General features: G+C 44.1%; 1 protein-coding gene across 3 annotated transcripts in view; it reads right to left on the bottom strand.

Moving 5' to 3' along the window:
* Nucleotides 1–765: 765 nt before the first annotated feature.
* LOC141221123 (uncharacterized) overlaps nucleotides 766–13370 on the bottom strand; it is a 182757-nt gene continuing 170152 nt past the window's right edge. For 2 of the 3 annotated variants that reach the window (XM_073666472.1, XM_073666473.1), the window contains exon 7: nucleotides 766–6959. In XM_073666472.1, the coding sequence (XP_073522573.1) occupies nucleotides 6142–6959 (818 nt within the window). In that variant the 3' untranslated portion in view covers nucleotides 766–6141. The remainder of the gene's footprint in view (nucleotides 6960–13370) is intronic. The other variant, XM_073666474.1, reaches the window with a different exon arrangement.

Here is a 13370-nt window from a genome sequence, read left to right as displayed (position 1 = left end):
GAAAGGCCACAATCCAAGCTGCTGGAGGTCTAGTGTGAAGTCTCCACAATCAGTGATGGTTTGGGGGCCATGTCATCTGCTGGTGTAGGTCCACTGTGTTTTATCAACACCAAAGTCAGCGCCGCCGTCTACCAGGACATTTTACAGCACTTCATGCTCCCGTCTGCCGACAAGCTTTGTGGAGATGGAAATGTCCTTCTCCAGCAGGACTTGGCCCCTGTCCACACGGCCAAAAGTACCAATACCTAGTTCACACACAACAGGATCACTGTGCTTGATTGGCCGCAAACTTGCCTGACCTTAACCCCATATAGAATCTATTATAGAGAATCTATGGGGTATTGTCAAGAGGAAGATGAGAGACCCCAGACTCAACAATGTAGACGAGCTGAAGGCGGCTATCAAAGCCACCTGGGCTTCCATAACCCCTCAGCAGCCACAGGCTGATCCCTCCATGCCACACTGCCGCATTGATGCAGTAATTGATGCACAAGGAGCCCGACCAAGTATTGAGGGCATTTACTGAACATACATTTCAGTAGGCCAACATTTCAGATTTTAAAAACATTTTTCAGGCTGTTGTGATAAAGTATTCTAATTTACTGAGATAATGACTTATGTGTTTTCATTGGCTGTAAGCCATAATCATCAACATTAACAGAAATAAACACGTGAAACAGATCCCTCTGTGTGTAATGACTCTATATAATAGATCCCTGTGTGTAATGACTCCATATAATAGATCCCTCTGTGTGTAATGACTCTATATAATAGATCCCTCTGTGTGTAATGACTCCATATAATAGATCCCTCTGTGTGTAATGACTCTATATAATAGATCCCTCTGTGTGTAATGACTCTATATAATAGATCCCTGTGTGTAATGACTCTATATAATAGATCCCTGTGTGTAATGACTCTATATAATAGATCCCTCTGTGTGTAATGACTATATAATAGATCCCTCTGTGTGTAATGACTCTATATAATATAGGAGTTTCACTTTTTGTATTGAAGAACTGAAATAAATTAACTTTTTGATAATATTCTAATTTTGTGAGATGCACCTGTATATAGCAATGTTCACACTGGCTGCACTAGTTGCATTGGTAAAGGATTGCTTCCAGACATTGTCTCACAGCCTGGTGTCACCTGCACACCTCCCATAGTCATAGTCCCATAGGGTCACCTCCCTGAAATAATCATGCGCTCCATGTGACAATATCCTTTTTCCTGTTTGCTATAAATTCAGACCATTTAGACACGTTCATTGTCAGGACTACGAGCTCCACAGCTTGAAATGCATAGACCCTTGGCCTTTTAGCTCCCTCCCCTATGTCACCCCTTCCTCTTCTCCCACTTCATTGATATGTTTTTGCAAAAAAATTTGTTTTATTATTTTTCATTAAAAGTCATGTTTTAAACTTCCAATCATTGGCGGATGCTGGGACCCTCTTGGTTTTTTTCTGTTACTGCCAGCTGCCGGTCTGGAGTCCTGCACCACATTCTTCATGTGGAGGCTTCAAACCATCTGCACTTGGGAGCTGAATATTTTCTTTTCCCCCCTCCCTATGTTTTTTCACTCAGAAAATGAGTGTACCTCAAGGTGTTTGAGATTTCTGCAAGGGTGTGGAAGTTTGTGGAGTGGGGCTTGTGCACCTGGAGAGGAGAGGGACGAGAATGTGAGTAGGTTGTGGTCAGACAGAAGGAGAGGTGAAATAGCGAGGTTAGATAGGGAGCACAGGCGGGTGAAGATGAGGTCCAGAGTGTGGCCATCTTTGTGAGTGGCTGCGGAAGACCATTGAGCAAGGCCGAAGGAGGAAGTGAGAGAAGCTTAGAGGCAGCTGAGAGGGAAGTGTCAATGGGGATGTTGAAGTCACCCATGATGATAGTGGGGATGTCAACGGAAAGGAAGTGAAGTAGCAGGTGGTGAAGTGGTCTAAGAAGGTGGTGGCTGGTCCTGGGGGGCGGTAAATGACAGCCAGTCAGAGTAGATGTGCACAGCGTGCACCTCAAAAGAGGGGAGAGTAATGGAGGGTGGCAGTGGAATTTGGGTGAAAGAGCAGTTATCTGACAGGAGAAAACCAACTCCTCCGCCATTGCTTGCTGCTGGGGCAGGGGTGTGAGAAAGATGGAATCCACCATAAGAAAGTGCAGTGGGAGAGGCTGTGTCAGAGGGGGTGAGCCAGATTTCGGTGATGCCGAGGAAGGAAAGTTTGTTAGTAATGAAGAGATTATGGATGTAGGAAAGTTTGATGCAGACAGAGCGAGCGTTCCAGAGAGCTCCTGTTAATGGGACTGGGGAGGCGGGGGCTGGGCGGATGGGTATAAGGTTAGAAAGGTTGTGGAAATGTGTGTTCGTGGATAGGAGGTAGAAGTGACTGTGGGGATGTGGTGAGGAGGGCCAGGATTTGGAGAGATATCGCCAGCAGTGAGGAGGAAAGTGTTGGTAGGTGGGAGCAGGAGATTCCATGAGGTTCGTTTTCTGTTTCTACTGCTGCATGAGTTACATCAGACATCAATCTGTCAATGCTTTTCAACATCACCAATCTCATGCAACTGTTTACATGCATCTTTTATAAACAGTAAAAAGTTTGGAATAAGAAATATAGTAGGAAAGTGCACGGAGAAAATTCAGCCTCACTTTATCAGCAAGATTCTTTTCTTTGTAAAATCCAAAATAACTTTCCTTCAAGCTGGGGCATATTTAGAGGGAATGAAGGCAGACTGGCGCAGCCAGCAGGAAGGCGTTGTCGGATCGACTAAGGCGCTAAAGGTATCACTCAGGGGGCAGCATTTTGCTGTCCTCCAGGAATTTGTATTCATTAATGGTTTGCTGGTGAATCTAATAAGCATAGCTGCACTTTACTCTTAACCTGGCCTTAGGTGACTCTCAGGATATAATCTTGTGCTAAGCATTGTGGCATCTTATATTTTTTGTTAGGCATAAGGGTGTGTGCAATATACTTATTTTGTCCACTTGGTATATATTTCCCCTTGACATTTAGCACAGCAGCACTTTACTTATTTCACCGGGTTAGAATCATTTTGTTATATGTGCATGTATCTACCTGACTGAGGATTTTGAATCCCTTCTCTTATGGGATGTCATTATAGCGCCCCTCAGTGGAGCAATGTGATATCACCAGCGTTTGGATTGTTCTGTTTACTAGTTATTCCCTTTTAAATGATTTTATTCTATTGATGTTAATAAAGATTGAATTTATTTTATAGATGTTGATGGCTTTTTGACTTCCGTCCACTTGTAGGTTTTAGTGTGGCAGTTATAGTTTGCAATATTTTATAGAAGACAGTGGAGAGGTCATGTACTATAAGAGGGACAGTGTGGGTCATATTTTGTGCAGTTAGCACTGTGAGAGGACATTATTTATTCAGGGGCACAGCGTTTTTATTCAAGAGCATTTTAATGATGTTATTTTTAAGGGTACGTCGAGGTGTGCTGCAGAAGACTGGAGAAGATGGCAGTATGCAGAGACGAGCTGTGGATATCAGAAGTCAGCATGGCGTCTGGACAAGGTGAAGAAGAAAGAGAAGATGTTACCTGTAAGGTACCTGGATGTAAATGTTTATATGTGATACTGACTACTAGTCATTAGTAATGTGGCTTCTATATGGTCTGCAGTCTGTTGGGAGCAAGTAACATCAACTCTCAGTATCTCTTTACCATTGTTAAGGACATACTGGGAGTTGTATGTTCCTATGATAGAAATGTATATGGGGCTGACCTAACATTGCAATTGATTGCTGTACTAAACTTGGGGTTGATTCATGTACTAATGGTGGGTCTGGTGATGTATTCATGTACTGATAGTGGTTGTGATGCCGTATTTCTCAAATGTTGATTGTTCCTGTGATGTATTCATATACTGATGGTGCTTCTGGTAATGTATTCATGTACTGATAGTTCTGGTGATTTATTTCATGGAATGCTAGAGTTGGAGGGGACCTCCAGGGTCATCGTGTCTAACCCCCTGCTCAATGCAGGATTCACTAAACCATCTCGGACAGATGTCTGTCCAGCCTCTGTTTGAGGACGTCCATTGAAGGAGAACTCATCACCTCTCGTGGGAGCCTGTTCCACTCTTTGATTAGCCTCACTGTCAAAAAGTTTTTTCTAATATCTAATCTGCATTTTCTCCCTTTCAGTTTCATCCCATTGAGTCCAGTCTTTCTTTGTGCAAATGAGAATAAAGATGATCCCTTTACAATGTGACAACCCTTGATATATTTGTAGACAGCTATTAAGTCTCCTCTCAGTCTTCTCTTTTGCAAGCTAAAAACTCACAAATCCTCCAACCGTTCCTCATAGAACATTGTTTGCAGACCGGTCACCATTTTGGTCGCTCTTCTCTGAACTTGCTCCAATTTCTTCGTGTCTTTTTTAAGATGTGGTGCCCAAAACTGTACACAGTATTCCAGATGAGGTCTGACCAAAGAGGAGTAGAGGGTGATAATTACTTCACGTGATCTAGACTGTATGCTTCTGTTAATGCAGTCTTTTTCACATGTGCTGTTGCTCAGCCCTATTCCTCCCATTCTGTATATGCTTTTTTCATTCTTCTTGCCCAGATGTAGGACTTTGCATTTCTCCTTGTTAAAAAACATTCTCTTACTTTTTGAATCCTCTCTCTCTCTCTCTCTTCTCTAGTATTAGCTATCCCTCCTACCTGTGTGTCATCAGCAAATTTAATCAGTTTACCTTCAATTCCTTCATCTAAATCATTGATAAAGATGTTGAACAACACAGGTCCCAGGACAGAGCCCTGTGGTACCCCACTTGAGACATTCTTCTAACTGGATGTGCAATAATTTATGACCATTTTTTGGATCTGATCACTAAGCCAGTTATGACTCCATCTAACAGTTGTCTTGTCCATTCCATAGTTGGTAATTTTTTCAATTAGAATGGTATGAGATACTTTGTCAAATGCTTTGCTGAAGTCAAGATATGCTCTATCTACTGTGTTTCCCTGATCCACCCAGTCAGTGATTCTATCCTAGAATGAAGTTAAGTTAGTCTGACATGTCTTATTAGTTACAAACCCATGCTGGCTCTGGTTAATCACTTCATTCTTATAAAGGTAGTTGCACACAAGTTGTTTAATAATTTGTTCAAAGATTTTTCCTGGTATAGAAGTAAGGCTCACAAGTCTATAGTTCCCTGTGTCCACCTTCTTCAGCTTTTTGAAGATGGGGACAACATTCGCTCTTCTCCAGTCTTCTGAGACTTCTCCTGTTCTCCAATGTACAATGTATGTACTGTTGGTGGTTCTGGTGATGTATTCAAATACTGACTGTGCTTCGTATGATGTACTGACTGTGCTTCTGGTGATGCATTTCTGTACTGATGGTGGTTGTGAAGACGTATTTCTGTACTGTTAGTGGTTCTGGTGATGTATAAATTTACTGATGATGGTTTACGTGATCTATTTCTGTTCTGGTGCTGTATTTCTGTACGGTTGGTGGTTCTGGTTCTTTATTCATGTACTGTTAATGGTTCTCATACTGTAGATGAAAGGGTGGGATCTACATCTGATACATGTAGATATCCATAACGTTTCAGATAACGTTATACACAGGTATGGTAATAAAGTATTGTGCTGTCTTGACAAATTAAGGATTACTACATCTGTACTTATGTTAAGAGCATTCATTATCAAATTAAGCACTGAAGCATGCAAAATCCTAACAGCGTGTAATATACTCACTGTCAGGATTTGGCTTTGCTTGCCAAAATTTTAATTTCCTTGTAACAAAAGATAGAAAAGACAGCGCACATAGGGCTTTATCTGTATAAAAGTAAATACCAGGTCCCACAATCAGTCTGACTCACCTTCTGAGGTTGTGTAAGTCACAACCAACTGTGTAGCACTTGTCAGATGGCCGCTGCAGGAGACCCCGCTGATCAGTAAACAATAAGAGGAGATAAGAAGCCGGGCTGATCCTCCGCGCTGGTCCCTGAGGAAGTGGCAGTGTAGCCACGAAACGCGTAGGCCAAGTAATAAAGAAAGTTTGGTTTATCATTAACCCTTGTGTGTCTCTGGACCAGCGCGGAGGATCAGCCCAGCTTCTTATCTCCTCTTATCATTTCCTTGTAAAGCATTTGCCACATATAAAATATCAACATGGCTTCTCTCCAGTATAAATCCTCTGGTGATCCCTAAGTTTGGCTTTAGTACTAAAACATTTCCCACATTCTGAACATGAATACGGCTTCTCTCCTGTGTGACTTCTATGATGGTCTTGAAGTTTGGCTTTAGTAATAAAACATTTCCCACATTCTGAACATATAAATGGCTTCTCTCCCGTGTGACTTTTTTCATGTCGAAGAAGATTTGATTTTGATGTAAAACATTTCCCACATTCTGAACATGGAAACAGCCTCTCTCCTGTGTGAATTCTTTGATGAGTAACAAGATTTGATTTTGATGTAAAACATTTTCCACATTCTGAACATGGATACAGCTTCTCCCCTGTGTGACTTCTCTGATGTTTAACAAGATCTGATTTCTGCACAAAACTTTTCCCACATTCAGGGCATGAATACGGCTTCTCTCCTGTGTGACTTCTCTCATGTCTAACAAGACTTGATTTATCTCTAAAACATTTCCCACATTCTGAACATGAATATGGCTTCTCTCCTCTGTAAGTTCTTCTGTGTGAAAGAAAACTGGAGCTTTTTGTAAATTCTTTACCACATTCATTACACTGAAAACGTTTACCCACCTTCAGATCTGTATTTGGGATAATCTGTGATTGGTCAGAACTAGTTTCCTTATGACTATGAGGATTATAGGATCGATCTGTACTGTAAATTCCTGGATGCATATTAAGGGCAAAGAGGTTTTCTCCCGAATAGTGTTCCACAGGATCTTCATCTTCTATTTTATAATTTAGCAATAATATGAAATTTTCCTCCGAATTCTTACAGGAATTTTCTGTTCGGATTAAAAAAAAATTTTTTTTTAAGAAGACTGATAACATTCTCATTAAGCTGTAAACATATCTACTGTTTTGGTGTAATTAAAAGTGTAGTTTTTTAAAGTATTTATTTAGCCAAAGCCAGAGGTGGATACAGTGGAATAGGTTCTTATTCTATGCTTCTTTTGGAAACCATTTTTGGCTTTAGTTTAACTATCTACCACAAAAACGGCATGTGTGATTCCAGTCTTTAGGGTGTGCTCACACTGAGTCTTTTTGCTGAATTTTTCATCAGAAACTTGGTGGAAACTCAGCAAATCCTTCTCAAAAAACTAAAACTAACTCGAAAAATTTGAGTAATTGTTCCTAAAACTCAGCAGAAAGACTAAGTGTAAACACACCCTTAGGGTATGTACACACGATGCCTTTGAAACTAGGGTGAACCTGCTGAGTTTTTTAAGTAAAACCGGCTTCAGGAAACACTGGTGTCATTGCTGCGTTTTAAAAACGCAACAAAAGACAACAGGAGCTTTATGTCGGTCTTTTTTGCCTCTCCATAGACTTCTTTATGTAGTTTGTGGCATCTTACAAGCAGAAGACTCCAGAAGAATGGTATGCTCACTTCTTTTAACAGCCTCATATTTTTTGAAGAGTGAAGTGGTTAAAAGACCATCAGAAGACTGAACATATGCACAGCAAGTTGTTTTGACATAGAAATGTATACAGTATATCACAAAAGTGAGTACGCCCCTCACATTTTTGTAAATATTTTATTCTATCTTTTCATATGACACTTTGATACAATGTAAAGCAGTCACTGTACAGCCTTTTATAACAGTGTAAATTTGGTGCCCTCTAAATAACTCAACATACAGCCATTAATGTCTAAACTGCTGGCAACAAAAGTGAGTACACACCTTAATGAAAATGGCCAAATTGTGCTCAAAGTGTCAATATTTTGTGTGGCCACTAGGGTTGAGCGAGTATGTTCTGTCCGAGTATGCTCGGGCTGAGCTCCGAGTATTTATAGCTGCTCGGTGATATGGTTGAATCGCTCCCGTGTGCAAGATTTGCGACTTTTTGACCGTTTTATTACATGGGAGGAATGTCTATTTCTTACACATTCCTCCCATGTAATAAAGCTGTCAAACAGTTGCAAATCATGCACACGGGGAGCGATTCAACCATATCACCGAGCAGCTATAAATACTCGGAGCTCGGCCCAAGCATACTCGCCGAAAGGGTTAATAAAACACACTCGCTCAACACTAGTGGCCACCATTACTTTCAAGCACTGTCTTAACTCTCTTGGGCATGCAGGTCACTAGAGCTTCACAGGTGGCCACTGGAATCCTCTTCCCTCCTCCATGACGACATCACTGAGCTGGTGGATGTTCGAGACCTTGCGCTCCTGAACCTTCCGTTTGAGGAGGCCCCAGAGATGCTCAATAGGGTTTAGGTCTGGAGACATGCTGGGCCGGTCCAGCACCTTTACCCTCATTTTTTTTTTAGCAAGGCATTGGTTGTCTTGCGGGTGTTTGGGCTCTGCTTCAGTCCCTCACAGTACATGTTGGCATTCATGGTTCCTTCAATGAACTCATGCAGCCCCAAACCATGACACTCCCACCACCATGCTTGACTATAGGCAAGACACACTTGTCTTTGTACTCCTCACTTGGTGCTGCCACACACACTTGACACCTCCTGAACCTTTTTGACACCTTCTGACACCTTCATCAGGCTCCAGTAATCCATGTCCTAACTCTCCTTGACTTCAGCAGTGTTTGCGGCTTTCTTGTGCATTATCTTCGGATCTTTTGGGCCGACAGCCTTGCAGACCAATGTGATGCAGTGTGCGGCATATGGTCTGAGCATTGACCGGTTGACCCCCCCACCCTTTTAACCTCTGCAGTAATGTAGGCAGCATTCGTATGTCTATTCTGACCAGACGACCTCTGGATATGACGCTGAGCACGTGCACTCCACTTCTTTGGTCGACCATGGCAAGGCCTGTTCCGAGTGGCACCTGTCTTGTTACTCTGCTGTATGGTCTTGGTCACCGGGCTGCAGCTCAGTGTCAGGGTGTTGATAATCTTTTAGCCTCGGCCTTCTTCATGTAGAGCAACAATTCTTTTTTTTCAGATCCTCAGAGTTCTTTGCCATGAGGCACCATGTTGAACTTCCCGTGACCAATATGAGAGAATGTGAGAGCAAGAACACCAAATTTAACACCCCTGCATCACATTTGCTCCTGAGACCGTGTAATATTAATGACTCACATGACACCGTGAAGGGAAAATGACTAATTGGGCACAATTTGGCCATTTTCACTCAAGGGGTGTACTCACTTTTGTTGCCAGCGGTTTAGACATTAATGGCGGTGTGAGTTATGTACACTGACTACTTTGATATAATGTAAAGTGTCAGATCTTCAGTGTTGTCCCATAAAAAGATAGAATAAAATATTTACAAAGATGTGAGGGGTATACTCACTTTTGTGATATGTTGCATGTTCAATCTTTTGAGTGTTTTTATGGTGCTACTTTTGGCACGTTTCAGAGTGGAACAGCCTGAAAAAGTCATTGTAAGCACATACCGCACACAAAGTTTTTTGAGGAGCTCAAAACCAATAAATTTTTCAAGCAGAAAACGTGTTAGAAAACTCATTTTTGGTGACTTTTTGATGGTGCTTTTATTTTCCTGAAGCAGTTTTGAAGATTTTTAGAAGTTCTTTTTCTGAAGCATTTTTGAAGACTTGAAATTGAACAGTATCTTGTTTGGAGAGGTTTCCTTCAGGATGCTATTCAAACAGTAACAATTCCTCAGGAAAAAAAAGCTCAAAAACATAAATAATAAAAGTAGATTTCCATTGAAAATTAATTACAAGGTTTACAAGCATTTTTTATGTAGTTTTTGGTGAGGATTTTGGATGGATCCGCTCCAAAAACTCTTGAAAAAAACCTGTGCACATATACACATTGTCTTTTTCAGGTACATTACACCTGAAAAAGAGCCGCAAACCCTCTTCCTTCCCTCGCTAAAAATGAACACTGTGCACAGCAGTGTCAAAACGACAATGCTGTGCACATGTTGAGTGTTTTATTACTTGGATTAACCGATTCAGCGTTCGGAAACTGTGAAAGGGTTAAAAGAAGTAGCATGTTCCTTCATCAGGAAGCGTCAGAAGCTCTTTAGATATAGTTTGAATGACAGAAAAAGACTCTGTTGGCAGAAACGATGGCAAAACGGCCAGCAAAGCCACTTCAGGATAATCGGCTTTGCCTATGAATAGCACGGCGGGTCCGTCAGCGTCTTAACTACTCTAAGGGTATGTTCATACTGAGGTTTTTTTTCAGAATTTTTGGAAACTCTCCAAATCCTCGTCTCCGTTTCCTCTCAGTTTCTGCAGCAAAAAAAATCAGCAAAAAAGTGAACATACGTTTGTAAGTCGTTAACCTGTGTCAATGAGAAATTCCAGGATTATTGTCTACATGCAGTGACCACTTCTATTACATCAACATCATAACACTTAAAAAATCAGAATCTAAACGTTCCAGCTTATTCGTAAGAGCTCTTTCAGACTTCCGGGATAATCTGTCCAATGTCGATTCGCAATAAACAGACTGGCCGCACATCTCCTACGCCGAGCGTGACAGCCTCATAGAAATGCATGGACTGGCCGCACATCTCCTACGCCGAGCGTGACAGCCTCATAGAAATGCATGGACTGGCCGCACATCTCCTACGCCGAGCGTGACAGCCTCATAGAAATGCATGGACTGGCCGCACATCTCCTGCGCCGAGCGTGACAGCCTCATAGAAATGCATGGACTGGCCGCACATCTCCTACGCCGAGCGTGACAGCCTCATAGAAATGCATGGACTGGCCGCAAATCTCCTACGCCGAGCGTGACAGCCTCATAGAAATGCATGGACTGGCCGCACATCTCCTACGCTGAGCGTGACAGCCTCATAGAAATGCATGGACTGGCCGCAAATCTCCTGCGCCGAGCGTGACAGCCTCATAGAAATGCATGGACTGGCCGCAAATCTCCTGCGCCGAGCGCGACAGCCTCATAGAAATGCATGGACTGGCCGCAAATCTCCTGCGCCGAGCGTGACAGCCTCATAGAAATGCATGGACTGGCCACAAATCTCCTGCGCCGAGCGTGACAGCCTCATAGAAATGCATGGACTGGCCGCACATCTCCTACGCCGAGCGTGACAGCCTTATAGAAATGCAGGGACTGGCCACACATCTCCTGCGCTGAGCGTGACAGCCTTATAGAAATGCAGGGACTGGCCGCACATCTCCTAGGCCGAGCGTGACAGCCTCATAGAAATGCAGGGACTGGCCGCACATCTCCTGCGCCGAGCGTGACAGCCTCATAGAAATGCATGGACTGGCCGCAAATCTCCTGCGCCGAGCATGACAGCCTTATAGAAATGCAGGGACTGGCCACACATCTCCTGCGCTGAGCGTGACAGCCTTATAGAAATGCAGGGACTGGCCGCACATCTCCTAGGCCGAGCGTGACAGCCTCATAGAAATGCAGGGACTGGCCGCACATCTCCTGCGCCGAGCGTGACAGCCTCATAGAAATGCTTGGACTGGCCGCACATCTCATGCCCCGGACATGACAGCCTTATAGAAATGCAGGGACTGGCCGCACATCTGACCAGAGCGTGACAGCCTCATATAAATGCTTGGACTGGCCGCAAATCTTCTGCGCCGAGCGTGACAGTCTCATAGAAATGCTTGGACTGGCCGCACATCTCCTGCGCCGAGCGTGACAGCCTCATAGAAATGCACAGACTGGACGCACATCTCCTGACTCGGGCGCGACAGCCTCATGGAAATGCATGGACTGGCCGCACCTCTCCTGCGCTGAGCGTGACAGCCTCATGGAAATGCATGGACTGGCCGCACCTCTCCTGCGCTGAGCGTGACAGCCTCATGGAAATGCATGGACTGGCTGCACATCTGACCAGAGCGTGACAGCCTCATAGAAATGCACAGACTGGACGCACATCTCCTGACTCGAGCGTGACAGCCTCATGGAAATGCATGGACTGGCCGCACTTCTCCTGACCGAGCGTGACAGCCTCATAGAAATGCACAGACTGGCCGCACATCTCCTGACTCGAGCGTGACAGCCTCATAGAAATGCATGGACTGGCTGCACATCTGACCAGAGTGTGACAGCCTCATAGAAATGCACAGACTGGACGCACATCTCCTGACTCGAGCGTGACAGCCTTATGGAAATGCATGGACTGGCCGCACTTCTCCTGACCAGAGCGTGACAGCCTCATAGAAATGCACAGACTGGCCGCACATCTCCTGACTCGAGCGTGACAGCCTTATGGAAATGCATGGACTGGCTGCACATCTGACCAGAGTGTGACAGCCTCATAGAAATGCACAGACTGGACGCACATCTCCTGACTCGAGCGTGACAGCCTCATGGAAATGCATGGACTGGCTGCACATCTGACCAGAGTGTGACAGCCTCATAGAAATGCACAGACTGGACGCACATCTCCTGACTCGGGCGTGACAGCCTCATGGAAATGCATGGACTGGCCGCACCTCTCCTGACTCGAGCGTGACAGCCTCATGGAAATGCATGGACTGGCTGCACATCTGACCAGAGCGTGACAGCCTCCTAGAAATGCACAGACTGGACGCACATCTCCTGACTCGGGCGTGACAGCCTCATGGAAATGCATGGACTGGCCGCACCTCTCCTGCGCTGAGCGTGACAGCCTCATAGAAATGCACAGACTGGACGCACATCTGACCAGAGCGTGACAGCCTCATGGAAATGCATGGACTGGCCGCACCTCTCCTGCGCTGAACGTGACAGCCTCATGGAAATGCATGGACTGGCTGCACATCTGACCAGAGCGTGACAGCCTCATAGAAATGCATGGACTGGACGCACATCTCCTGTGAAATTGTGGAAAAACTGTAAATCTGCCATTGTTTTTCAGGTTTTGTTTTTAAGGCATTCATTGTGCAGTAAAACGGCCAGGCACCATGCTTGTCCAGGTCCGTACAATTACAGCAATGCGAAAGTTGAATAGTTTTGTTTTTTTCCCCCCTTTTTTCCATCGTTGTATGCTTGGTCCTTCCCATACCTAAAATGACATTATCACCAGCCATTTAAAAAAAAACAAAAAACAAAACTGACTTTTGTTTTTTTTTTAGATTTTGTTTTTTTGCTGTTTCCAGGTTTATGGATCCCGTTTCGGTGCTGACAGAGCAGCTTTGGAGTTTGTCACTGGAGGTGACAGACCTTCAATTAGAGGTTGACCACCAGCGGTCGCAGACTCCTAATGTTAGGAACTCCGTGGGTTGGCCGGTCCAGCTTGAACCCAATATTGCCCTCCCGGACAGGTTTTCAGGAGGTAGAGACAAGTTT

Source organism: Phyllobates terribilis, unplaced genomic scaffold (genome assembly GCF_046119375.1).
Source record: "Phyllobates terribilis strain yellow unplaced genomic scaffold, ASM4611937v1 Scaffold_318__1_contigs__length_2195899, whole genome shotgun sequence".
Lineage (NCBI taxonomy): Eukaryota > Metazoa > Chordata > Amphibia > Anura > Dendrobatidae > Phyllobates > Phyllobates terribilis.
Note: the sequence above shows the minus strand (reverse complement) of the source record. Positions and strands in the feature narration are given on the sequence as shown.